We start from the raw sequence: 27,436 nt of genomic DNA, 5'->3' as shown, positions 1-27,436 counted from the left end.
AGCATTTCAAAGATGAGGTTTAGGATTACCAGTACAGTTTCCTAATCTCCTAATTATCTGAGAATGAGGACACTTTTATGTATCTCTCTGTTTGGAATCACTAGAAATATCAATTAAGCATAATAAATTAAGAGAATCTCCCTTGGGATGTGAGATCATCTTATACACATGATGGCCTTCTGCTAGTGGTTAGTGATTCTTTAATCAATCCAGAGAGGTTTCCTAAACCCAAGAAATCTGATAAAAATGATTTAGGGCTCACTTAGAGATGCTACTATCATTAGAACTACATTTATCTTTGAAAAAAAAATGATTTCTACATATAAGCCATGTTCTTCATAGTGATATACCAACAAGATCTCTCAACTTCCACAGAGAACATCCAATTTTAATCCACTTCTGTTCTTGCAACCCTTTCAGTCTCCCTGCGCACAAAGCATTGAGAAGGTGTCTCACCAGAGTCACAGCAGCCACATGCAAACCACTTATCACCAGATACCACTGTTGCCATAGGGTGTCATGGCAACCAGAGACACGTGGTTGGGTTAATAATGAGCCTCTGATGGGTTGATAATGAGGCTATGATCCTCAAGCATCCTCAGTGAAGCCACAGATCTTCTGGGTAGATGTGGGGTAAATTTTATTTTCTCCTTTTCTCTAACATGTTGCTAGAGAGATAACAAAAACTATTGCTGAAATTCAATGAATATGGTTTCATTACCTTTAATTAAGAGTCCCATCTCTTTCAAGAACTGGGATATATGTTTTGAGGGAAATAAACTATAGAAATATTCCACTGACAGAGGTCATAATGGACTTGACTTTTCTGTTCTTTTGTATATTTTTGTTAAGACAAACTTCTGTTCTTGCCTTTTATTAAGAGTTCTACTAAAACTGACAGGACAAACTGCACATACTTCAAGAAACAGTTTGACTAAGTTCTGAAATAAATATATATATGTATGTATGTATGTGTGTGTATATATATATACACACACACACACATACATACACCCATGAAACTGTCAACACAATCAAAAAAAGGAACATATCCATCACTTGCAAAAGTTTCTCCACACCTCATTCATAATGCCCCTATTTTCTTTCCACATTCCATCCCTCCACATCCCCAGATGACCACTGATAAGCTATCATTATAGAGGTGTTTGCATTTTCTAAAAGTTTATGTAAATGGATTTACACAGTGTCCACTCTTCTGCCTGGCTTCTTATACTCAGTGTAATTATTTTGAAAGTAATCCATATGTTTGTGGATATTATTAGTTTATTCCTTTGTTTTGCTGAGTGGTATTTCATTGTATGTGTATACAACAGTATGTTTATTCATTAACCTGTTGAAGGATGCTTGATGTTGTTAGAATTGTATTAAAAATAAAGATGCTGTGAAGATTCATGTACAAGTCTTTGTATGAACAAATGCTTTTTATTTTTCTTGAATAAATATCTAGTTATAAAAAGGCTGGATTAAATGGTAAACTCTTACCATCTTTAACTTTTAAAGAAATAGGCAAACTTATTTCTGAAGTAACTGTACCACTTTCCTGCCAGGCTGGATGAATTGCAAGCTGGAATCAAGACTGCCAAGAGAAATATCAACCATCTCAGATATGCAGATAATATAATTCTAAAGTTAGACAGTGAAGAGGAACTAAAAAGCCTCTTGATGAGGGTGAAAGAAGAGAGTGAAACAGCTGGCTTGAAACTTAACATTAAAAAAAAAACAAAAAACCAAAAACTAAGATCATGGCATCCAGTCCCATCATTTCACGTCTAACAGAAGGGGCAAAAGTAGAAAGAGTGACAGATTTTATTTTTGTGGGCTCCAAAATCCCTGTGGATGGTGACTGCAACCATGAAATTAGAAGATGCTCATTCTTTGGAAGGAAAGCTATGACAAATCTAGACAGCATATTAAAAAGCAGAGACATCATTTTGCTGACAAAGGTCCATAGAGTCAAAGCTATGGTTTTCCCAGTAGTCAGGTAAGAATGTGAGAGCTGGACCATAAAGAAGATTGAGCACTAAAGAATTGATTGATTTCATACTGTGGTGCTGGAGAAGGCTCTTGAGAGTCCCCTGTTCAGCAAGGAGATCAAACAAGTCAACCCTAAAGGAAATCAATTCTGAATGTTCACTGGACAGATTGATGCTGAAGCTGAAGCTCCGATACTTTGGCCACCTGATGCAAAGAGCTAACTCACTGCAAAAGACTCTGATGCTGGGAAAGACTAAGGGCAAAAGGAGGAGGAGGCAGAGAAGAAGATGGTTAGATAGTATCACTGACTCAATGGACATGAATTTGAGCAAACTTCAGGAGATAGTGGAGGACAGGGGAGCCTGTCGTGATACAGTCCATGGGTTTACAAAGAGTTGGATATGATTTAGTGACTGGACAACAACAGCAACAACAAAGAGTATATAACACTTCCAGTTTTCATACGGCCTCGCCAATACTTAGTGTGGCTGGACTCTAATTTTAGCCATTCAGCAGGTGTGCGGCAGTATCTCCTGTGGTTTCTCTCCTTTAGCTAATAAGTGATTACACTGAGCAACTTCAAGTGCTTATTTGACATCCATACATCTTCTTGGCAGGATCTCTTTTTAAATATTTTGCTCATTTTTTAAAAAAATTTTCTAATTATTGAGTTTTGAGTTCTAGTTGTGTTACAGATACAAGTTTTTTTCAAATTTATAATTTGAAAATGTTTTCTTCCAATCTGTAGCTTTTCTTTGATTAATAATGTCTTTCAAAGATGAAAATTAATCACTTTCTTTTCTTTTATGGATCTTGTTTTTGGTGTCATCTCTAGGAAATCTTTGCTTAACCAAGGTCAAACAGATATTGTCCAAGTTTAACTGATTTATGTTTTGATCTATTTTTAGTTAATTCTTTATATGGTGTGAGGTAGGGATCAAAACTCATAGTCTTGCATATGGCTATCTATGGATATTACCCATGTACTACATGTTTCTAGCACCATTTGTCAAGAAGACTACCCTTTCTCTTCTAAACTGGTTTGCACCTCTTTTGTAAGTTAATTGTACTTATATGTGTGGATATGTTTCTGAGATTGCTTGACTGACCCATGATATCTGCCTTTTGGTTATAATATATCCTTTTGCTGATTTCTTCTCACTTGCTCATTTAAATAGTCTCTCAGCAATAGAGCCTCACAATTTTACTGGACATACCTAGGTATACCTGAAATGGATTTGGTAAGTCGATGGAATTTGCACTCAAACTTGAGTGCAAAATTTCCAAAGGTATTTTTGAAACATTGAGATGAAAAACTATGTATTCTACAGCCTTCCTAATTCAATCCAATGTATTCTAATCCATCCCTAGAAGCTATTTTTGCACATGTATGGGGCTGTAGAGTCTGGGGAGTATGTGAGTGGTATATGCAGGCTATCCTATAAGATCATTATAGGAGGCAAAGGGAACATTAGAGAAAATGGGTAGGGAAACTCATATGCCAACTGCTAAAATATTTCCAGTTTTTTTTTAAATATTTACATTAAGATAAATAAGCAAATTATTATAAAGTAATGCACAAAAATTTAGAGAACATTTCAACATGTTTATTTTGCCAGATACAACAGATACTAGGAATAAACAGAAGAAATTTCTAGAACTATCCTGTCTTTTGTCTTTCATCACCATAGGCTGACTGGTTGTATTTTATTCAGTGTATTGTACATGTGGGTGTGAATAAGATGGAACTTGTCTCAAAAAGAAATGTGCAAAGAATATACGTTGTCAACTTGTCTAAAACATTTTTCATGTTCTGACTCATTTTTCTTTGTATTGGCATTTCAAGATATTTTGGGTTTTGTTTTTTAACTTGACTATTATAAAAATCTTGATAACTTAAGTAAAATCTCATGAGAATAATATAAACAACTGTAATGGAAAGTGAAAAGATGATAATAGCAATCAGCACTGCAATATTTCTTGTCAGAATTCTTTATCACTTAGAATAGTCACAAATCCCATATTAATTTGACTTTTTGACCTTTAGTCTTTACTTTGGTGGAAGAATTTCTTTTGAGAAGCAATTTCTTTCTCTTTGCTTATTATTTCTTTGCAATTAAAACAATTAATAATCATACTTTGACATACTATCTTAAGAGTAATGTAGAGGAAGATAATTATGCAACTATTTATTAACCTATGGGTTCAATGAAGTTTAAAGACTTGATGTTTGAATCTTAAGGAATGTAATACCCTTTTCCAGAGGGAAATGAACATATACATGCACTTATATTGTTGAAATAACACAGGTTCATAGAGGCACCTCCTATTCTAGGCGTGGTCAGGTACGGGGAAGAGGAGCAAGAGATATACCCAATGAAGCGTGAATATACTGAGAATTAAGATGAAAGCCTAACAGGGCTCTCTGGAGGCTCAGTGGTAAAGAATCTGCCTGCCAATGCAGGAGACCTGGGTTTGATTCCTGTCTGGGAAGGTCCCACATGCCACGAAGCAACTAAGCCCCTGCGCCACAGCTACTGAGCCCACAGACCAGTGACTGAAGCCCACACACCCTCGAGCCCCTGCTCCACAACAAGAAAAACCACTGCCGTGAGAAGTCCATGCACTGCGAACAGAGAGCAACCTCTGCTTGCCACAACTAGAGAAAAGCTTGCACAGCAACGAAGACCCAGAACAGCCAAAATACAAATATGATCATAAAAATAAAAAAATTAATGGTAAAATAATTTTTTTAAAAGATGAAAACCTAAGATGGAAGTGAAAATGTCACCTAGAATTAAGGATACACTTAGGCTGAAAGTGAACATATTGAAAAAAGATGCAGAAAATGCTAAAGATTTCACACAAAAAATCTGTTAGAACTAATAAAGTTAGCAATTTGTTTGCAGAATACAAAATCAGCATACACACATTACTTGCACTTCTGTACACTAACAACAATCTAAAAAGAAATCAGGAGAAAAATTTCATTTACAATAGTATCAAAAATAATAAATTATGAGTAAACTTAAGACATCAAAGACTTGCACACTAAAAACTACAAAACGTTATTGAAAGAAATTAAGGAAGACATAGATGAAACAATATCCCACGTTTACGAACTGGAAGACTTAATATGTTAAAATGTCCGTATTACACAAAGTTGTCTACATTTTAATGCAATGCCTATCAAAATCCCCTATTTTTTCAGAAGTAGAAGAAATTAGTCTAAAATGTACATGTAACCACAAAGAACTCTCAATAACCAAAGCAATCTTGAGAAAGAGAAAACAAAGTTGAAGACCTCACTTTTTTTTTTTTTTAATCAAGTTTCCTTGTTATGCTGGGTTAAAAATCTGAAGTCCTTAAATGTCCAGAAATAATCCTCCCAAATGTACATTCTAATTCACTCTCAGTGGCAGGGCTTTCAGTGTCTCAGTGGACTGAGGGGTCCTTCCATGTCTGCAGCCTGGACTCTGTCACTGACACTGGTCTGGTGTCTCAGGGTCTTGGCTGTTCTATCCGTTTATCAAGTCTTTCATGAACCATGCTTTCAAAGATTTTAAAGAGTTACTAAGATTCAATCTGAGATTACAGCATTACGCTCACAATTTAAAAAAATCTCAAAAGCAAACCAGTCCCCACTCCTAGAATAATGAAACTAGGCACATGTTCATTCTCAGAATCCAGTACAGAAATTATCAAAGAACAGAACAGAAACTCAATGGCATTTAAAGGAAGACAAAAGTCTCTTTGATTTTAGCCTCACTAGGATATCCATTAGTCTGTGCCATTTATCTGAAATTCCTGACCTGCAAACTTAGAACCAGGAGGAATTTTCTGGCCTAAGGTTGATTGGTCGCTATGAATTTGCCATGTGCAATGCACAGCCTTGAGCACCTATCACACATGGACTCTTGAGCTATCCTTCCTCTTTGATGATCTTGTTCACACGGCAGTACTGACCTGATTATGGCTTCTATCCAGTAACATTATACCTCCAGTTAGGATGTGCAGATTCTATGATCCTATGGTGCCATAGCCATTTTCACTGCCTCTGGCTATGGAACTGCACAGACCAAAGAAGCCTGCCTTTTAGAGAACAGTTCTTTCTCCGCCGTAACTGACAAACTCCGTGTCCGCTTGGGTCCACATGTAGAGGGACTCCCTTCAGCCTGTGGTAACCACGTGTGTCAGTGCTGACAAGTTCTGCAAAATATACTTTCCTTACAACCAAGTCTTTGTCTCAGTCAGGCCTGCTTGGGAAAAAACTACCCGAGGAGCAAGCCAAGGTGAGCAGCAGCCCGAGTGTTCCTGCCCTGTAAACTCCTGCCCGCCCCAAAGTTAAGAGCCAGGTAAAGTTCTCTGTATGCTAAAGACCCTCCAGGGGCCCTATTCATTCTGCTCCAGGTGTTCGCTCAGCCACCTGCCATTTCCTAGGGCCCCTTTTCTTTATGCCAGACCTTTACTTAAGCGGCTTGACAGAAACAGCCACTCTCCCATGCAATCAACTGCAGCCAACTGCAGAGTCTTATTGCTGGTGTAGTGGGTTGAATGATGACCCCCAAAAGGATATATTCATGTTCTAATTCTTAACTGTTACCTCACTTGGAAAAGAGGTCTCTGCAAGTTTCATTAAGGATCCTGGAATGGGATTCCCATCCTTTTTAAGAACCCTATTAATCAGATGGGTTCTTAATATGATGACAGTTGTCCTTATTAAACAACAAGGGCAAAGGGCAATTTGACCCAGATGAAAGAGAAGATACAGACACACAAAGGGAGTGAAAACAGAGAATAAGTGATGCGGCATCAAGCCAAGGAAGCTACCAACGACCGGAAGCTCAGAGAGAGAAGGAGGGGACGCCCCACTAGAACCCCGCTAGGGCGCACAGCCCTACTGACACCTTGATGTCAGACTTCTGACCTCTAGAACTGTGAGACGGCACATCTTTACTATGTTAAGCCTCCACGTTTTTGCTGACTTGTTACTGCAGGTACCAGAAACTAACACGGCATTCATTAAACCTTGTCTAGACTTCAGCAGTTAACTGCAGGTAACTGCACTCACCGAAGTGTTTTCAAAGAGTCAAAGGTCACAACATCCCACCACACATTAACGACCAAGGCACAAGGCTACCTTGCGTGGAAGCACCAAAACATTTTCACGTGGACATTTTCCTCTCCAAAAGGTCTGCTCCTTTCTTTTCATTTCTCAGTGTTTCCAGGGAACACACCAAGTGATGCGTCTGTGCAAGAACAACAGGTACAGCACCGTAATTACACCTGGGTGTGGAGTTAATTAAGAAACAAGACAAAAGAGCGAAGATAGAGGTCAAAATACTCCTGGCGCCGATCTAACCCTGGCTTAGAGTCCAGTGTGAATGAAATGATCCCATAACTGAACCCCAGAAATTACTAGTCCATAACTGAGCTAGTAATACACAGGATGACAGAAACAGAAGACGCCAACTCTCACTCTCAAGGGAGAGAACAGAATTAGTTAAGACAAACATGCCCACTTAATTCTTTTCAAGCTTCCTATATAAGTCACTTGATCACCCTGGGGTGGAGTAAGTAAAGAAGCAGGGCTGAAATTGCCCTAAGATCTCTCTTGACAGGATTGAAACATCAAGATGGGAAAAAGACCATTCCCTCACTCCCCACCACCATCACCCCCAGCATTAAAAAACAATAACCTACATTTACAATGTAAAACAAATCAGAAACTACTTTAGTTCTGATTCACTCTTAGTATTGCTAATAGCTAATCAGGAGCCTTGTGCAAAAACATCTTGATTAGTTGCTAATAAAACTCTTTAGGAAAAAAAAAAAAAAACTCTTTAGAGGCAGAGCCCTCCACATGCCTCAAAGGGAAGAAGATGTAGACCTCTCCTGCATCAGGATTTTCTCACCAAAAAGTCACACAATGTCTTTACTATTCCAGTCAAGTATAGCCTAGCCCTACCCTCATTCCTGCTTTGCTTGGATTAGCAATAAATATATAGATGGAAATAAAGAAGAGATATCAGGTAGAAATACATAGAATGGTGGGTAAAACATTGTAATTAGAGTCAAGTACCACCACCATTCACTACAGTAGAAGTGAACATTCAGCACCAACAGTAATGTTTCTTCCTGTTAGGTCTGGAAAGTGATAATAAGTCATATGTACTTACCTTTTTAAGTTTATTCAAATCTCATTTTTATATTAACTACTGCATACCAAGTAACATGCTAAGGCTGCATCAACAGATGAAGAAAAGGTGGTCCCTGGCCTCAAGGAATGTTGCCCAGAAGAAGCCCGAGATATGTGAAAAATCCAACTACAATACAGTGTAGCAAGTGCAACAATCAGGTATGCAAAAGTGTACTGGGAGCAAAAAAGGAAAGTGTTATCACAACAGTAAACAGAACACAGTGCAAAAGAGATAATACATAACTGAGTTTTGACAAACATTGGGTTTTCCAGGTGCCCAATAGGGAGGAGAGAATTCTTGGAAGAGGGAAAAGCATAATTCAAGATAGTGAATTGTTCATATAATCCTAGAAGAGAAGCAGGGAACAACAGAAGAAATACTTGGATATAGGCATCATGAATATTTGTATGTTTCATTTTGGCAAAATCATTCTAATGGAAATTTTGAAGATCAACTCTAGAGGGGATAAACAGAACTAGTAATTACTGCAGGAAACACTAGAACTAATTTCTACTATACCAAAAAGAAACAAAACTATTTCAATGAAAACACAGTATCACAGAAAGGGCTTTTTAAAAAAATTTTTTTAGTGTATTCAGTTTAGTTCAGTTCAGTCGCTCAGTCATGTCTGACTCTTTGCGACCCCATGAACCGCAGCACACCAGGCCTCCATGTCCATCACCAACTCCTGGAGTTTACCCAAACTCATGTCCACTGAGTCAGTGATGCCATCCAACCATCTCATCCTCTGTCGTCCCCTTGTCCTGCTGCCTTCAATCTTTCCTGGCATCAGGGTCTTTTCAAATGAGTCAGCTCTTTGTATCAGGTGGCCAAAATACTGGTGTTTCAGCTTAAACATCAGTCCTTCCAATGAATATTCAGGACTGATTTCCTTTAGGATGGACTGGCTGGATTTTAGTGTATTAGATGTCACTTAAAATTTTGACTCCACACTGTACTTGCTTTGGGATCTTGAACGACACTCATAACTTCAGCTAGTCTCAGTACAGTGAGTGTATGTGATTACCTCCATCTATACCTGCGCTGCAATCTTAATGTAAACGCAAGCTCAGGTCCAGGCCTAGGTTCTCTGTGACTCCTCCTCTGGTTAATTCATAAGCCCTCTCTCTCTTCTTCATTTGGCTTCTTTATGGAAATATCACAAGAATGTCTATGACTTCTTGGTGTCTTTTGTGGTCGTCTGTTTTTTAAATTGAAGCTTAGTTGATTTCCAATGCCATATTAGTTTCAGGTGTACAATTCAGTGATTAATTTATATATATGTCCTTTATCAGATTCTTTTCCATTAATAAGTTATTACAAAATATTGAGCATAGCTCCCTGTGCTATACAATAGATCCTTTCAGGCTATCTGTTCTATGCCTTCTTTGAATTACTGTAGCACTTGTTGTCTGTTTCATCTACATGTTTCAATCTAGTTATGACTGAAAACAAAAAATTTATATTTGCCCATGCGCTGGCCCATATTTTAAAAACGTGTTCACTGATTTCATATTCATTGGCTACATTTTAGACACTGTGTTAGCTGGTGGTTCCAGATGTTAGTAAAATATAGACGCTCCTGATCAGAAGGTCACGGTCTCTGTGGGAAAACAAACAAAAATAAACAATCTGCATCTCAAGCAGCTGTGTACTTCCCAAAGAGAACACACCTAGTTGGTACAGTAAATACATGGATCACAGATAAATGTATCAATAGTTATTTGGTGTTAATAACGTCAAATAACTGCTTTTCTATTTTAAAGAAATGATGGCTATACTTCACGAGGAGCTCAGCACCCCTCTGAGACTGAAGGCTTCACTTCCATCCGGACTCACGACATTGCTTCCTTATATGAAAGTATCTAAGTCTGTACATATTCTCTATTAAAAGGATTATCTGGCATGAATTTCTGATAGCATGAAGAAAAACTCAAGAGGGTCAGAATTTTAGTTCTGAGATGCATCCGGAAGTTCAGATACCCTAATTCAACTTGCTTGACTAGAAAATGGAGCTGTAAATCCCACAAGATCAGATGATCTTTTAACAATTTCAAAACTTCCTGCTATTAATTAGAAATACCAGAAGAATAGCTTCTTTTAAAATACGCTGATAATATGCTTTACAGCTTAATATCCAGCAGCCTATGTTTCAGTTAAGTGAGCTTCGGGAAAGAAGGAAACTTGTGGTTTAGTTGCATTTACTTTGGAGCCTCTGGTCAAAACATCTACTTCTGTGTTCAGCCATCTTTTCATTTTTAAAATAGAGGCAACTCTAAAAACATAGTTACAGAGATGGTGCACAGTTTCAGGTGTCATTGTCTTCATTTGTTTCAGAATACCAATAACATCGAAGATATTACTGCAAAGAGTGGGATGTTATTTGGTGTCATCTAGTGCAACTCTGTGGAAAGAAAAAAAGGAAAGGGGTCTAGAATAACTGCAATTTTCCTGAGAACACAATTATTTTATGGTAAATCTGGGACAAGAATCCTGACCTCTTTGGTCCCATTCCATTCTTCTTTCACTGGGATCTGAACAACCCAGAGAAATAAATGTGCTGTGTTCTATGTAACTGGTACAGGACTTGGCAAGATTGGAATTGTAACACTATATATGATGTATAAAGAGTTATCTGGAAATTCTTAAAACTAAGTGAGATACATCCCAGGTATATAGAACACTATGTTTTATGAGGATAATTCTGTGGAATGAATGGAACTGGTAACTGAAGTGTGTGTGTGCTGTGCTGCAGTTTCAAATAGGTAGGGTGAATTCTTCTTTTCTGGCACCTAGTACATTCCACTCCATTATACACATTAAAATGAAATTAACATTTGAACTGTGCTAGTCTAAGTCGCTTCAGTCTTGTCTGACTCTTTGTGACCCTATGGACTATAGCCTGCCAAGCTCCTCTGTCTATGGGATTTTCCAGGCAAGAATATTGGAATGGGTTGCCATTTCCTTCTCCGGGGGATCTTCCCAACCCAGGGATTGAAACTGGGTCTCCTCCATTGGAAGCAGATTCTTTATAATCTGAGCTACCAGAGAAATCCTAGTAGCTCAGATTTGAACTGGGTCATATTTAATTCTGCATGGTCTTTTAAGTCAGAAAAATATTCCATGTATCATTTAAGTCATGATTTATTTTTTATCTTGATCTTTAATTTCTAAAAGTCTTTCCAAAAAGAAAACAGAGGTTAGAAATGATATGTGGGAGGCTTTCAAGAAGAAATGAGCTCATTTCATTCAGCACAAAAATTAACATTCAAACAAACTCTTCATTCCTGAAAGTGTCCAAAGCTGCTAGCTTCATCTTGTAGCTAAGGCATCTGAAAGAACCATGCTAAAGGACTCCTAATCACCCAAATGTCCCATATCTGACTCAGTAAGTATTATTATACATTATGGGTATTTTTCTGAGTGACAGAGAACAATATCCTAGCTGAACATCCCTCTGCCATTACATAGAGATGATGGTCTCAAGCTATCTTGAAGGTGTTGGAGCCCACTTTACCCATTACTAATATTAACGGAGGACAAAACTTAATATTCTCTTTGCTCTCTATCTGTTAAATTACTTCATGCCTTCATTAAAATGGATGGCCCATAATTGAGTTTGTATTATGTGTATCATTGGAAGCTGAACACATATTTGTTGCTTTTATTAATGTCACAGATTTCTAGGGAGGGTCTACTCAAAAACTAAGTCTAGTTTCATGGTTGCAAATAAATTATGATATAATTTTGAACAAATTAAGACTATGTGGATCACAATAAACTGGAAAATTCTAAAAGAGATGGGAATACCAGACCACCTGACCTGCCTCTTGAGAAACCTATCTGCAGGTCAGGAAGCAACAGTTAGAACTGGACATGGAACAACAGGCTGGTTCCAAATAGGAAAAGGAGTACATCAAGGCTGTATATTGTCACCCTGCTTATTTAACTTATATGCAGAGTACATCATGAGAAACGCTGGGCTGGAAGAAGCACAAACTGAAATCAAGATTGCCAGGAGAAATATCAATAACCTCAGATATGCAGATGACACCACCCTTATGGCAGAAAATGAAGAGGAACTAAAAAGCCCTTTGATGAAAGTGAAAGAGGAGAGTGGAAAAGTTGGCTTAAAGCTCAACATTCCGAAAACTAAGATCATGGCATCTGGTCCCAGCACTTCATGGGAAATAGATGGAGAAACAGTGGAAACAGGGTCAGACTATCTTTTGGGGTTCCAAAATCACTGCAGATGGTGATTGCAGCCATGAAATTAAAAGACGCTTACTCCTTGGAAGGAAAGTTATGACCAACCTAGAGCGCATATTAAAAAGCAGAGACATTACTTTGCCAACAAAGGTCCATGTAGTCAAGGCTATGGTTTTTCCAGTGGTCATGTATGGATGTGAGAGTTGGACTGTGAAGAAAGCCGAGTACTGAAAAATTGATGCTTTTGAACTGTGGTGTTGGAGAAGACTCTTGAGAGTCCCTTGGACTGCAAGGAGATCCAACCAGGCCATTCTAAAGGAGATCAGTCCTGGATGTTCATTGGAAGGACTGATGTTGAAGCTGAAACTCCAATACTTTGGCCGCCTGATGTGGAGAGTTGACTCATTTGAAAAAACCCTGATGCTGGGAAAGATTGAGGGCAGGAAGAGAAGGGGATGACAGAGGGTGGGCTGGTTGCATGGCATCACTGACACAATGGACATGGGTTTGGGTGGACCCCGGGATTTGGTGATGGACAGGGAGGCCTGGTGTGCTGTGGTTCATGGAGTTGCAAAGAGTCGGACACGACTCAGCGACTGAACTGAACTGAAAGGAAAGATACTGCTGCTTACTATACCCCTGTCCTTGAGGGGCTCGTAGAGCACTAAAGCAACAGAGGCATGCACACACGCATAGATTTTTCAGTGATATCTGTGCACACTTAAAAAGAACTCTATACAATACATTAGAAAAATCTTGATGCTGCTTTTCCCTAGTTCCCAGCTTTCTCATTAAAACTATCTAAATTAATAAAACCCTTATCTATTAGGACAGCTATCAGAGTATTTCAAATTCTACTTCTTGTAGTACCCTGTCCCAACCATTTGCCTTCCTCTTTTCATTAGCCCTCAATCCAGAAGCTTGTAGATTTGTTCATTAATTTATGCACATATTTAGCTATGTGGCCAATTTCTTAATCCCTTATCAAATTTCAGGCACCATTCTTCAGTATGTTATAGGTTGATGACACAGCAGTGATCAACCCAGAGGACTATACCCTCTCTCCAATTGAGGGGACAGACAAAAATAAACAAGCAAATATACAAATACAAGTGTAAATATGTAAATAAAAATTAAACAGATGCATAGAATAACTAGTATGTCAGGTAAATGCTGGAGAAAAAACAGAAAGCATGGTAGGGAGATGGAGATGGCTGATAGAAGGAACCTGCCACTTGAAATTAAGTAATAAATGAACGCTTTATGGGGAAGATAAAATTTATCAAGGAATTTAAGGTGTCTGTGGAAGGGAGCAAAGTGCATATCTGGGGAATGAATATTACCAGCAGAGGGAAGTGTCAGATGGAAAGAGGAGGCGGCAAGAATGCGCCTAGAGTATTCAAGGAACAGAAAGGATGTCGGTGTGTGGGAAACACAGTGAGCAAAGTGGAGAGGAGAAGTGACAAGTCAGGGAGCAGAGACCCAGCTCCCGAGGCCTGCGGAGGCGCTCTGAGGACACTGCTTGCTGCTCGGAGCGAGTCACTGAGGAGATCTGAGCAACACGCTCTGATTTATGTTTTAACAGGATCTCTCTGAAGGCCCTGTTGATTCGAAACTGCAAGAGAGTAAGGACAAGCTCCGGAAGACTAAGAGCTGACTCAAAGACATGATTTACTCAAAAACGCACCTTTCACTCGGTGACAACGTAGAGCAGGGGCTGGCAAATAATTGCTCACAAATCACTGTGAGCTCAGCCTGCTCTTTTATGACCGGTAAGCTAATCCTGAGCCTCACATTTTGAAAGGCTGCTGAAGAAAGAGGAGAAGAAGCTACAGAAACTGTATACGGCCCACCAAGCCTAAGATACATATTTAAAAATCTGGAAAATGTTTTCCAACAGCTGAGGTAAAGATCTGGCTGGTAGTAGGTCCACAACAAAACTGGGAGGAGGAATACATGAGTGAATTAGCTGCTGAAAATATTATAAAGTGATAGCTACCAAGAAACATTTAGAGCTTCACCCTTAACCTTCAGAAATGATGTTATTTTCATTGAGCTGTTGAAAAATATAATCTAACTTTCAAAACAACAAATCAGAAGGCATCTTCTCACATAAGCAAGGTCATAAATCACTGTCAAGTAAAACTGAAGTAGCACCAAATCAATAACAAAAAACATTTTTATGGACTTTGAAACTTTAGAAAGCACTTGTATGTTCATTATCTAATGTAATCCTCAAATAAATTCCATGAAATAGTTATTATTTTCCGATTATAAATTACCACACACTATGTCTTTAGTGACTGCCCAAGAAAAGCTGAAATCTTGAGTGTTACTCCTATTAATGCCAAGGTCCCCGCCCCACCCCATGGGAATGCTGGATGCTAAAATTGTCAGGGATTTTCAGCTCAAGATGGCAGACTAGGACACATATTTACTTTCTGTACCTTCTGAAACAATACTTAAATCAAAGTGTAGAAATACCAAAATTAATAAGCCAATAAAAGCCAAGAGGTTGTGGAAGTCATCAACTACAGAAAGATTTCAACATATTTCAAGAAGGCAAAAAATGAAACAGAGTAATGAATAAAATAACTAAGGAAAGATTGTCCTAAGAAGGGTCTGCACAAAGCCAGTTAGCTTTTGGTGAGTTCTGGTTATAGTAAAGGGCAAGGAAAGAAGAGGAGCTGAAAAACAAGGAAATTAAAGTTATTTTAGGGAAAAAAGTTACTTGAATGAGCTCCAGAGACTACTCAGCCTGCTGCCATATTAATTCATAGATTACAATGGATTGTTGGTAAGCAAGACAAGAAAATAAGGAAGAAACAAAAATGAAGAGATTGTTCCTTACTGAACTCTTCTCAAATGAGATCAAGGAATTATGGTTAAATGCCATGGCTGTAAATCATTTCTGCTCCTAGAGAGGTCAGATAGGGCTTATGATATTTCTCGCTTTTTTCAGACATAATTTAGATCTGAGAAAAACCTTTTGCATCCTCCAATCTCAAATCTTCTTGGGGATGGAAGTCCAAATTTGCTCTGACATACTATAAAAAGAATCTCAAGAGCAGAGGGCAAACTAATTTATAATATATGAATTATGTCCAGTGTTATTTTAAATAGATTTTAAACTAAAATATATAAATAAAGTTTCACTGATCAATACAATTCTGGGTTCTGAAACCTCTACCTGTCACATGCCTGCTGTGTAACACACAATGTCAGCCCAGGAGAAAGAAAACACTCCAATGAAGTAAGCCAAAGAAACAAGATTCAAACTCGATAAAGCCATGTTAGACTAGGAGTTTTCAGTTCTTTCCTATTATTTTGAAGCTTCTACCTTGTGAATAATAACATGTCTCCCTTGTCCTAGACACCCAAGAGTGTGACTTCTCTCCTGGGCATAAGGATCTCTAGAAATATATATGGTAGTAAAGAGTGGACCCAGCTGACATGCTCACAGTGACCAAATTGTACTGACTATTTGAAGCTGACACAGGGCTCCACTGTGAAGCTGCAATAAGTGATGTGTTTGCTTTCCCAACATGAATGAGCTGCCTTACTGAACACACTCCAGGAAGGCCATAGAAATGGTCTTCTAATCCATACAGAATAATGCACTGGTAAATTTCTTTCAGGAAAGCCCATGATTTATCTAGACTATCATCTTTACATATCTGGATCCTTCAAACTATACCAAAGGGAAAACCTCCGCTGGTGCTATGCTGACAACTAGTGGTACTTAACCCGCATCTTCTGAGATCAGAACCCAGTGCAGTAGGTGATCAATTCATGAATTGAGCAAAAGAAAACCTTCTACAGGGTAGGATACAGACTCATTATAGGTATGACACTTAGGGCTAAGTGCCATAAGGTGTACAAGAAAAGAGCAGTAACACGTGAAGCATGTATGGCGGGGAGGCACCACAGCCCAGAGCAGGTTTGGGTCACATCCTGGCTAAGCCATTACCATCTGCACACCCTGAAGAACAGTCTAAGATTTAACTGTTGTACCAAATTGCTAAAAAGAAGTGAAGAAAGAGGCTTACCCGCCAGGAAAGGCCGTGGTGGGGTGCAGCACCTGGCCATGTGAGGGCTCTGCATTCCGGCTGGTGATGATGGCAGAGGAGCCGCGGCGGAGAAGGTGCTTCTGGCTCCTGGCCTCGCAGAGAAGCTGGGGAGTTCCCCACAGGTGCTGGACCACCCCCGGGAGGGTGGGTGGCTCCTGCAGTCAGCTTTGCACAGGTCTCTGAGACCCAGGCAGGGAAGGGCCGGCAGATACACACGCAGGCACCAAGGGGGCTGCATGATGAGGAGCTAGATGGGATGAGCTCTAGAGAAGGCGGCCCCCACGGTCCTGAACAGTCTCTGCATGGTGGCCCATCTGGTGCCAAACACCTGCCACCCACAGTGGGAGGTCTCAGCGGCTAGAGAGTCTGGGAGGGGTCATGCGCTGGGCCCCGTCCTTTGCCCCAGAGTTTGCCACGTGCGCGCACAGCACATTTTCTCTGTGATGCGTATACCATGGACATGTCACAAATGCCAGGCTGAGTCCTCCTCTCTCCAGTGCGTGTTTGACCACGAGAGGAGTAAGAAGCTAGGGAGACACTCTCCCAGTTTCACATTCTATTCTCGGGTTATTTGGCGCACAATCTGTCCTATATGGGCAATTTACTGTGTAAACTTCTTTCTGCGCTCCGCCGTCGGCGCCCGCTGGGCCGGTGCTCACTGGTTTTGCGCCCGCAGGGTGCCACATCTGGCCGGGGTCACCCCGCCGCCCCAGCTCCTGCTTTACAACCTGGTCGCAGGCTGCTCAACCAGGATCGAGTGCCCTCATCATCCGGCTCTTACAGTGCGCCGAAAAGGTGGTACCCAATCCAGCAGGCTGGGTACTCCTGAATGGGCGTGCTACCCCTGGTAAACTTGAGGGAGCGGCCGAAGCAGCAGCCCGTCCTGTCCACTCGTAATTCCATGATGTTCGGACCTTCAAGAACCGTCAGAATTCCTCCACCGGGGCGCAAAATTACTTTCCTGCGTTCACTCCCTGAGCTACCTGTTCAGGTAGCCAAGGCTGGGAAGCCGGTACCAACCAGTCACCGCCCACTTCCTCGCGCAAAGGAGAGTAAGGCCATGGTCCAGGAAGATCACAGGGAAGGCGTGACAGAGGAGGAAGGTCACACAGAGGCCGAAGGAGAGGACAACGGAAAGATGAGTCCGGACCTCAGCGGGGCTATGACAATGACACCTAGGCCCCAGGAGACCGGCGGGCTCCTCCCGCCCCTCCATTGCCCTCCCGAGCCTCCAAACCTCCTTCCGGGGCACCCAGGAGGCAACTTCATTGAGAAAGCCCAGGTGTCTCAGACGAAGCCTTCCTCCCAAACCCCCGCCATCTGCTCAGACGGCACTGCTGGAGACGGCCGGCCTCCCTCGCAGCCTGGCCCCCTGGCCACGGTGCTCTCTGCCCCAAGTCCGCGCTGCAGCCCGCTGCCCGAGAGGCCAGTAGAAGTGGTGCTGGGTGAAGACCACCAACCCGGCTGCCCAGAGTCACCGATGTCCGGGAAGGCGCTGCAGCGTGAGCCACCTTCAGACACCCCGCGGAGAAGCTCTTCTCCCCTGGGAGCCGCCGGCAGTGGGCGCCCCCGCAAGAGGACGATGCCCCCGCCGCTTTTTCTGCCACTGCCGCCACTGCTGCCGCCACTGCCGCCCCCGCTGCCGCTGCCCTGGGGTCGCAGTGACCTTCCCCTGCCTCCGAAGCTTCCAGCCATGACTCGCGCCAAAACCCGGGGCACCCTGAAACAAAACAGGGACCATCAGAGGAACAGAATCCTGAGAGATGCAAGGAAGGCCATGCGACGCCGCAGCGCCGCCCCGCCTGCCCCAGGGACCACAGGCTCCCTGCCTCCGGTCAGTCACACGTTGCAGGTCCCTCCTACCACCACCAACTTGGCCGACCTGTCCTCCAGATTCCCCAATCTGGCTGGCCTTCCACCTTGCCTGACACCTTATATGGATCAGGTGACAAGACACACAGCCCCCGTGGACTCTCATTCTGCTAGTCCTGCAGATGCTCTGCCTCCAGTTTCCAATCCCACTGTGGGAACTGCCCTCAAGGAGGATGCGGGCACTTCGTGCTCAGTCATAGCAACACCACCTTCTATTTCTGACCTCTCCACACCCCTGAGCACCCCAACCCTCCCCTTCCAGCCACCCGACAAAAATGAATCCCCAACAACCATGTGTGTAGATTCTCCCCCTCCCTCATACTTACTCACCCCTCTTCCAGACCATCCCATCGCTCCCCCTGCTACAACTTCTACTGGAGTCCCTTTTACCACCACAGTCACAGCATCTCCAAGTGTAACCTTCCTGTCTCCTTCAGATCAGGACGTCACTGACATGGACACTACTCCCCCGGCTCATGCTGTAACCTTTCAGTCTCCCCCAGGTATTGGGGTGGAGCAGACACGCACTGCAGGGAGACCAGACACCACCAGCGCATTTGTGCCGAAGGTCTCCTGTCCTGCTTCAATCTTTAACTATGCCTTTCACTCCCAAACCAACCCTCACCCCACATTTGCAGCCACTGATGGGCAGCAGAGAGCCTGTTTTTCCCAAGCCCCCATCTGGGGCTCCGGCTGCCATCTTCCCCGGGCCCCCACCTGGGGGTGAGGCTGTCGTCTTCCGTGGGCCCCCACCCGGAGGTCAGGCTGCCGCCTTTCCCGGGCCCCCATCTGGGGCTCCGGCTGCCGCCTTCCCTGGGCCGCCACATGGTAATCAGGCTGCCGCCTTTCCCGGCCCTCATCTGGGGCTCCGACTGCCATCTTCCCCGGGCCATCACCTGGATATCAGGCTGCCGCCTTTCCCGGGCCCCCAGCTGGGGGTCAGTCTGCCGCCTTTCCCGGTCCCTCATCTGGGGCTCCGGCTGCCGCCTTCCCCGGGCCCTCATCTGGGGCTCCGGCTGCCGCCTTCCCCGGGCCCTCATCTGAGGCTCCGGCTGCCGCCTTTCCCGGGCCCTCATCTGGGGCTCCGACTGCCGCCTTCCCCGGGCCCCTACCTGGGGGTCAGACTACCGCCTTTCCCGGGCCCCTACCTGGGGGTCAGTCTGCCGCCTTCCCCGGGCCCCCACCTGGGGGCCAGGCTGCCGCCTTTCCCGGGCCCCCATCTGGGGCTCCGGCTGCCGCCTTTCCCGGGCCACCACCTGGGGCTCCGGCTGCCGCCTTCCCCGGGCCCCCACCTGGGGGCCAGGCTGCCGCCTTTCTGGGACCCTCATTTGGGGCTCTGGCTGCCGCCTTTCCCGGGCCCCCACCTGGGGATCAGTCTGCCGCCTTTCCCGGGCCCTCATCTGGGGCTCCGGCTGCCGCCTTCCCCAGGCCCCCACCTGGGGGTCCGATTGCCGCCTTCCCTGGGCCCTCATCTGGGGCTCCGGCTGCCGCCTTCCCCGGGCCCTCATCTGGGGCTCCGGCTGCCGCCTTCCCCGGGCCCCCACCTGGGGGTCCGATTGCCGCCTTTCCCGGGCCCTCATCTGGGGCTCCGGCTGCCGCCTTTCCCGGGCCCTCATCTGGGGCTCCGGCTGCTGGCTTTCCCGGGCCCCCACCTTGGGGTCAGTCTGCCGCCTTTCCCGGGCCCTCATCTGGGGCTCCGGCTGCTGCCTTCCCCGAGCCCTCATCTGGGGCTCCGGCTGCCACCTTCCCCGGGCCCCTACCTGGGGGACAGACTGCCGCCTTTCCCGGGCCCTCATCTGGGACTCCGGCTGCCGCCTTCCCCGGGCCCCTACCTGGGGGTCAGACTGCCGCCTTTCCCGGGCCCTCATATGGGGCTGTGGCTGCCGCCTTCCCCGGGCCCCTACCTGGGGGTCAGACTGCCACCTTTCCCGGGCCCTCATCTGGGGCTCCGGCTGCCGCCTTCCCCGGGCCCCCACCTGGGGGCCAGGCTGCCGCCTTTCCCGGACCCTCATCTGGGGCTCCGGCTGCCGCCTTCCCCGGGCCCTCATCTGGGGCTCCTGCTGCCGCCTTCCCCGGGCCCTCATCTGGGGCTCCGGCTGCCGCCTTTCCCAGGCCCTCATATGGGAATCAGCCTGCCGCCTTTCCTGGGCCCCGATCTGGGGCTCCGGCTGCCGCCTTTCCAGGTCCCCGACCTGGGACTCTGGCTAATGTCTCCCTTGGTCCCCCATCTACAACCTTGGGTCCTGTCTTCCCCGGCCCCACCATGTAGGACTCCAGCCAGTGTCTTCCCCATCCCTCCATCTAGGGTTCCGTCCACTTTCTCCCCTAGCCCCCCATCTACAGTTTTTGGTCCTGTCTTCCCTGGCTCCCTCTCTAGGGCTTTGGCTGTTTCCCTCAGTACCCAAATTATGGCTTTAGGTCCTGCCTCCCCCAGCCCCCCATCTATTGCTTGAGCTCCTGTTTTCCCCTAACCCCCATCTATGGCTTCCGCAGTTATCTATGCTTCAGCAGTCAGCATCTCTACAGATGTCAAACCAGTTTGACACCAATGCTATGGATGCACCTCCTCCTCAGACTTTACTTTCCCATCTACCTCTGACTCCAAGGAGAAACACTACTCATATCATATGGCTGTTCCTGGTTCTGAGAACACAGCACCCAGTGGCAGCAATGCCTGGACCCAAGCCTCAACTTATTTACCTGTGGAGTTGGTCAAAAGAGGTACCCATGTTTCAAGTGAAGCTTGAAACCCAGAAGCTTGGACCCAGAACTCACCATATGAACCCACATCTGGGGCCAACAATAGGAAGAAGCCTAACAAGTCTATTCCACTGGGAAACCCATTAGCCCTAGCACAAGACGAAAAGCAAACCTCTTCTGCAGTCCAGCCACCCAGAGGAAGGATAATGGATTCAAGTCTACCAGATCCCCTGTCTTCCACCACCACCATCAACATGCAGCTGGCCTGTCTACAACTCAGGTATCTTCCCCAGGAATGTATCTGCTACTTCTGGTTTTGGAGTGGATACCACAGTGCCCAGTACTGGAGACAGTAGCTTGCTGTCTGCTAGTGCCACATGAGGCCCACTGTTGATGGGGCTGCAGCCTCTATGGCTGGTGGGAGTTTGGGGTTGGTGTGAATGCCCTAGGCCTCACTGATTCAGAAGCATCTGGCCCACCTCACTTTTGCACAGAACTGTGTGGGACACCCAGCACCACCTGTGTTCCTACTGTGGCCAGATCACCATGGGCTCATCTCATTACAGCTGCCTGCTGCAGTAGGAACAGCAAGCCCCCATCCCAGCATCCGGGCACATATCTGGTTCCAACTTGAATCCAAACGCCTGGGGTCTCCTTCAGCCAAGTCCAGGTGGTAGAGTCACGGCAGGGGAAACCACCATCCTTATGGTTAGAGGTCGGGGTGTTACCACTTCCCATCACTGCACCCAGGACCCACATGAGTGTAGACAATCTACAGTTACAAATCCCATCACCATGAAGAAGAAATTTGTGTCAAGGGACAAGTCAATTTCAACTTTTCACTAGAACAACACTGCATCCATTGGATTTCCAAGTGTGAGACCCACCCCTGGCTTGAAACCCACTAGAAGTTCCACCTGATTTCCAAACACAAGGGGTTCACCTGTCCAAGATCCAAGTGGTGGTATAGGAGGGAACCTCATCATTCCCAGGAATGGAGGACCTGGTATCCACACTTCCCATCAGTACAACTGGGACCCACCTGGCCAATACACCATGGGTGAACACATGGAAGGAGCCACATCTCATCTCGGATGGGAGGCCCCAGTGTCAGCACCTGCCACTGGGCTCGGAACTCATATATGCAAAGCACAGAGCGGGTGACGGGGGCCAGCACCTCACCCGCTGTGACTGGGTACACTTCTGCTGTCCCATTCACACAAAGCACCCAGGCCTCCCCAGCCCAAACCCACGTAGTACGATGGGGGATAGCACCATATATATTAAGAGAGGAACGTCTGCACCCAGAACTCCTGGGACCCCAACTCAGGGCACCCCTCTGACTTTGGAGGAGCACGATGTTGCGTTTAGCAGCAATGAGCCAAAGGACCACACGCTCAGCGATATGCACGAGTAGGTGTGTGTTGTATGTGCATGGGTGAGGAAGGTGGGTGTGTGTGTCTTGCAGGGTGAGAAGCTCACATGAGCCCAGTTCAGAACTACATGCCAGAATTGAGAAGTTCCATGTGGAGGATGGAAAGTAATCTGCATGTATCATCCACTATGCCATCCCTGGTTTGACTGTAAACTTGGCCGACCCAAACTTCTGGATATTTTCCCTACACTTGGAACTGGCAAGTTCTACTGCTGTCTTTAGCTGCTTCCTCTCCCCCTACCCATTTGCCTCAATGGACACTTATCTTTCCCAGCTTTGTGGACAAATATGTATATATGTAATTTATATATAAGTAAAAACTTATTCCTGTTAATCTACTACTGTTTGTGTGTCTTTACTCATTGATATATATGAGTCATGATGTGTTGAGGCAGACTTAAGGTTGCAAAATTTTCTGGGTCCCAGTGACTGGGTTGTGGAGCTAGGCATACATTATGACCATGTGTGCTGACTTCTGAAATCTGCTTTGAGTGTAAGGAGTGACAGTCCAGGAAGAACTAAGGTCCAGAGGAGGGAGAGACAGGGTAGCTCATCCTTACTTCTCTATGTCTCTCTCTCTCCCCCTGCACCACTCGAACCACACCAGACGCTAGATAATCCCTGATGTGTGAAGAGGAAACACACTTTATGGTTTTCGTTTTTGAAAACGTTTAAATGTCTCTTTTGTGCATCTTTTGATCCAATTGAAACTTACGCCAGTCATCTTTGTATGTTCCCACTTCACCCAGAGAGGATGGACTTTGTATCCAGGTTCATGTGTCTGGAGAAACAAAGGAAGAGTCCATGCCTGCTCTGTAATTGTTGAAAATTTAAGTTTACTTCAAGTTGATCATACTGCTTAAAGTATCAGAAAAGATTCTCTTCAATAACTGGCTTGGCTCTGAGATAGGCTGCTAAAATACCAAACATAAGAGGTATAACTGTGTCCAGTTCTTGCAGACCCTAGAGTTTTGCTGGGCCTCCAGGAGGTTCAATAAAGGCAAAACTCCTGACTCTCTGTAGCCTATCCTGTAGTCAGAGGGGAGAACAGAAATCAGTGTAAATTATCTGACAAGTTGGTGGTGTGGTTTAGTTGCTAAGTTGTGTCAGACTCTGCAACCCCAGGGACTGTAGCCCACCTATAGGCTCCTCTGTCCACAGGATTTCCCAGGCAAGGATACTGGAGTGGGTTGCCATTTCCTTCTCCAGGGGGTCTTCCTGACCCAGAGATCGGGCCAGGTCTCCTGCACTACAGGTGGATTCTTTACTGACTGAGCCTCCAGGGAAGCCTAGTAACAAATGCAACAGAGATTGAGCAGTGTTTGGGCAGAGAAACAAGGTGTTCCAGTTAAACAGTAGAACAGGATAAGTCTTACTGGGAAGGTGGAATTTGAACAGTGTAGCGGGAGGGAACTGAGTCAGATACCTGAGGAAAAAGCATTGCAGATAACGGGAATAACCTCTCCAAGGCCCAGAAGAAGGACACCAATGTACTAAGGGAAAAGCTAGTAAATAATGCGGCTCGAATAAAGTCAGAAAGTGGGAAGGGAGAAGAGAAGAGGAAAGGAGGATGGAGAAGATGTGGGTTGAATTGTGGCATCATCATTTATTGATTGTGTGATCACAAAGTTAATTCAACCTTCAAACGTTTCAGTGAAATCAGTGATTTTCCTATGGCCAATTTACCTCACATGAGTTTTGGAAGGATAAAATAACACAGGGAAATGAATTATAAGCCACTGTTATTATTATCCTACACATAAAGACAGAGAGACAGACAGATATAGAGAGTTAAGACAATTTTTTTGTCCCCCTCCACAGATTCATATATTGAAGCCCTATCCCCTTATGTGTGATGGAATTAGGAGATGGAGTTTTAGGAGGTAACTAGGTTTAGAAGAGGCCATGAGGGTAGAGCTGTCATGATAGGATTAGCTCTCATAAGAAACAGAAAAAACACTAAAGCTTTCTCTCTCCACCATGTGAGGAGGACACAGCAAGGAGATGGCCATCTACAAGCCAAAAATGGAGGACTCACCTGGAAGTAGATCTGCCTTGCTCTTAGACTTCGCAGAAGTGTGAAATGTCTCTTGTTTAAGCCACTTAGTCTATGCTATTCTGTTATAGCAGCCTGAGCAGACTAATACAGGCAGGTGAGTAGGGAAAGGATAACTGATAGCTACATAGATGGAGATAGAGCATGCATATGTATGCTTAATGAATTACTTCAAATGTCTTCACCAGGCAATTCAAATAGGAGATTCTCATTTTAAAGGGAGCATAAAAGTGCTTGCTTTCATGAACTATACAGATGGAAAAATACTCCAGCCTAAAATACTCCAGCCTAAAAATGCACAGCACTGAGCCTAATGCAACATTTCTGAGATTAGTCCTGCAAAACCAAAGAACACCATCACAGAGAGGCCGACAGCCTCCTCCCGGCACCCTGCCGCCTGATTCATTTACTCCAAGTTGTTCCTTACGACTCCAGAGGATCAAAGCTCCTGCTGCCTGACTTCAAAGACTCTCCTTCCCTACCAGAAGCAGGGTTGAAATACAGTTTGCTTCTAATAGTTCCACACCTTCTCTCAGCCATGCAGGACAATATAACCAGGAACAATTTTTAATTTTTAAAATTTATAATGCTTTTCATTAAAAAACAAAAATCCTTCAAAGCTGAAAAGAACAATTCTGATAAGGCAAGCACTTAGCAAATGTATGAGATATAAAGATGATTTTGAATTTCACGTTTTAATGCATTTACACAGTTGAAGCTACTTCTAAATAAATGGAAATATTGTTATGAAAATACTATGTGGACATGAGAGCATCTCAAATACAGAAATTCAACTTTTCTAACCCCAGTTCCCCTCTCCAGAGACAGCTTTTGGCCACAGGAATGTTGCCCCCATAATTCTAGACATTATGTTTATCTGCTGTATCCATTGTAGATCCACTTTAGCACCCTAGCATGAGGCAGGAAGATAAACTCCTACCCCCACTACTTCTCATCACTCTTCCCTCCAATACATCATATTCATTTCATCACTTCTGCTGCCTCTCTTCTGTAATGCCATGCAATTTTTGCTGGCTTTTATTGAAGGGAGAAGTGGTAGCCTAATGGCTAAAATCCTTGGTTCTGGAGATGGACCACTTGGCTTGGAAGCTTTGCTCTTCAGTATATTAGCTCTGCAATCCTGAGCAATTTACTCAACCTTCCTGGGCCTCTGTTTCCTCACCTGTATGATGAGGAACTGGATGATAACCACCACTGCGTGGAGTTGCTCGTGATGATGCAAATAATAACACATCTGCAGCCTTCAATGTCCAACACACGGAAGCTCTCAAGAAATATTAGCTATAGGACATAGCTACAGTACTCACTTTCACTCTAATCTCATCATTTTCTTTATGCCTGAGACTGCTTGTGCCCCCAGTTCTGTCTTTCCCCTTGTACAGCTCACCTTTGGTCAATAGCATGTTTGCTTTGTTTACCTGTGATGATAATATTTACAATTTGTTATGCAATCACAACAAAGTGTCCTGTGCTTTATTTACAGGCTGATGCGATGGGTTGAAAACCAGTAAGTTAAATTAACTAAGTTCTGCTCGGTCCTGGGGACAACAGAATGGTAGAACTGTATTTCCCTCTCTGTAGGTATGATGCTCCTACTTCTGTCTCTAACATCAACTGTTTAAACTCATGCTGTATTTCAGTTTGCTTTTTCCTTCAACTGCTATTTTCTCACAAAATTTCATTACTTCTCCTAAAATCCGACCCACCTTCTTTTGTTCTCTTGAACCATTTCCCCAGAATAAACTATTTTTAAAATGTTCAAAGGCAACACTGTTTCCTTGCCTGGATCCCCTCCTCTTTCAGAACCCTTGTCCCTCCCCCTCCTCAGTTTGAAGCTCTAAGACCAAAGGAAGCATAAGACCCTGAAAGAAAAGAGACCAAATTGCTTTCAGGTTAGACTGGAAATAATGACTAGTTACTGATCATGAAAACAGCGTAATTCTGGCCCCATCACTCCTAATTTCCTTGCCTTGTGGGAGAGTTAACAATCTGGATTTCAACCAGTACTTCAGGTCATTATGAGCCAGGTAGTCCTTATTCCATACTGTGCCCAATACTGGTCTAGGCCACGAGTGAGATCTCACCTAGGGCCTCTTATATTTCTTAAGATTAGAAATTTTGTGTGGAACTTCAGGCTAAAACTCTCGTTATTATCAAGCAGGGCATTTTCCCCACATATACCTCTCAAGAATTAGCAGGTGGCTTGTGGAAGATTTGAGAGTTCCAGACTCATGAATGCATGTCTTTCTTGTCGCCAATATTTTCTTCTCAGAGATCCAGAAACACCCTTGCCTGTGCTGAGCCCACCCAGGCCCTCCCTGGACCGGTCGCTGCCGTCACCCAGGGTGACGAGAGGCGAGGGGCTGCCTGAGCAGCAGCTGACGCCTCACCTGAGACGGAGCCGGGCACAGTCCCTCAGCAGCCCCGGGACAGGAGTGCCGCCCTCAGACGCTCCTCTCAGGCCTGGAGAACGCCACGGGTGCCAAGTGTTGGAGCCACAGTGTGGATCTCCCGTATTTGCCCAAGGTGGAAAGGGTAGGAGAGACAGAAAAACAAAACAAACTTGAGAAACAGAAGCAGGCTTGAAAAGTTGTCTCTCTGAGATAAGTGGCACTTTTGTCTTAAATTCACGCTAAGTTGGAGATCACACACCTTTGGTTTTTAAATTGGCAGATACTTGTTTTACAATGTTGTGTTGGTTTATGCCATACAACAAAGCAAATCAGTCATAATTATATATATATATATATAATATATACATTATATATAATATAAACATATAATTATCTATATCTATATCTCCCCTTCCTCTTGAGCCTACCTCAGCCCTCCCCTCACTCCCCACCAGGCCATCACAGAGTACCAGGCTGGGCTCTCC

At 44.3% G+C, this 27,436-nt stretch overlaps 2 protein-coding genes across 2 annotated transcripts in view; both read right to left on the bottom strand.

Annotated features, from left to right (window-relative positions):
• LOC136166986 (uncharacterized) overlaps window positions 1–16,534 on the bottom strand; it is a 66,789-nt gene extending 50,255 nt beyond the window's left edge. Inside the window, exon 1 of the mRNA XM_065934078.1 lies at window positions 16,454–16,534. The gene's annotated coding sequence lies outside the window, so the exon portion shown is untranslated. The remainder of the gene's footprint in view (window positions 1–16,453) is intronic.
• A 1,227-nt stretch (window positions 16,535–17,761) lies between these two features.
• LOC136167502 (keratin, type I cytoskeletal 9-like) lies at window positions 17,762–27,018 on the bottom strand. Its single transcript, XM_065935054.1, has 2 exons — window positions 26,949–27,018; window positions 17,762–18,194 (listed from the first exon to the last, which is right to left on the bottom strand). The coding sequence occupies exon 2, from the start codon at window positions 18,167–18,169 to the stop codon at window positions 17,762–17,764; it is 408 nt and encodes a 135-aa protein (XP_065791126.1). The 5' UTR covers window positions 18,170–18,194; window positions 26,949–27,018.
• Between the last annotated feature and the right edge of the window lie 418 nt (window positions 27,019–27,436).

The sequence above is a fragment of the Muntiacus reevesi genome, chromosome 4 (genome assembly GCF_963930625.1).
Source record: "Muntiacus reevesi chromosome 4, mMunRee1.1, whole genome shotgun sequence".
Taxonomy (NCBI): Eukaryota; Metazoa; Chordata; class Mammalia; order Artiodactyla; family Cervidae; genus Muntiacus; species Muntiacus reevesi.
Note: the sequence above shows the minus strand (reverse complement) of the source record. Positions and strands in the feature narration are given on the sequence as shown.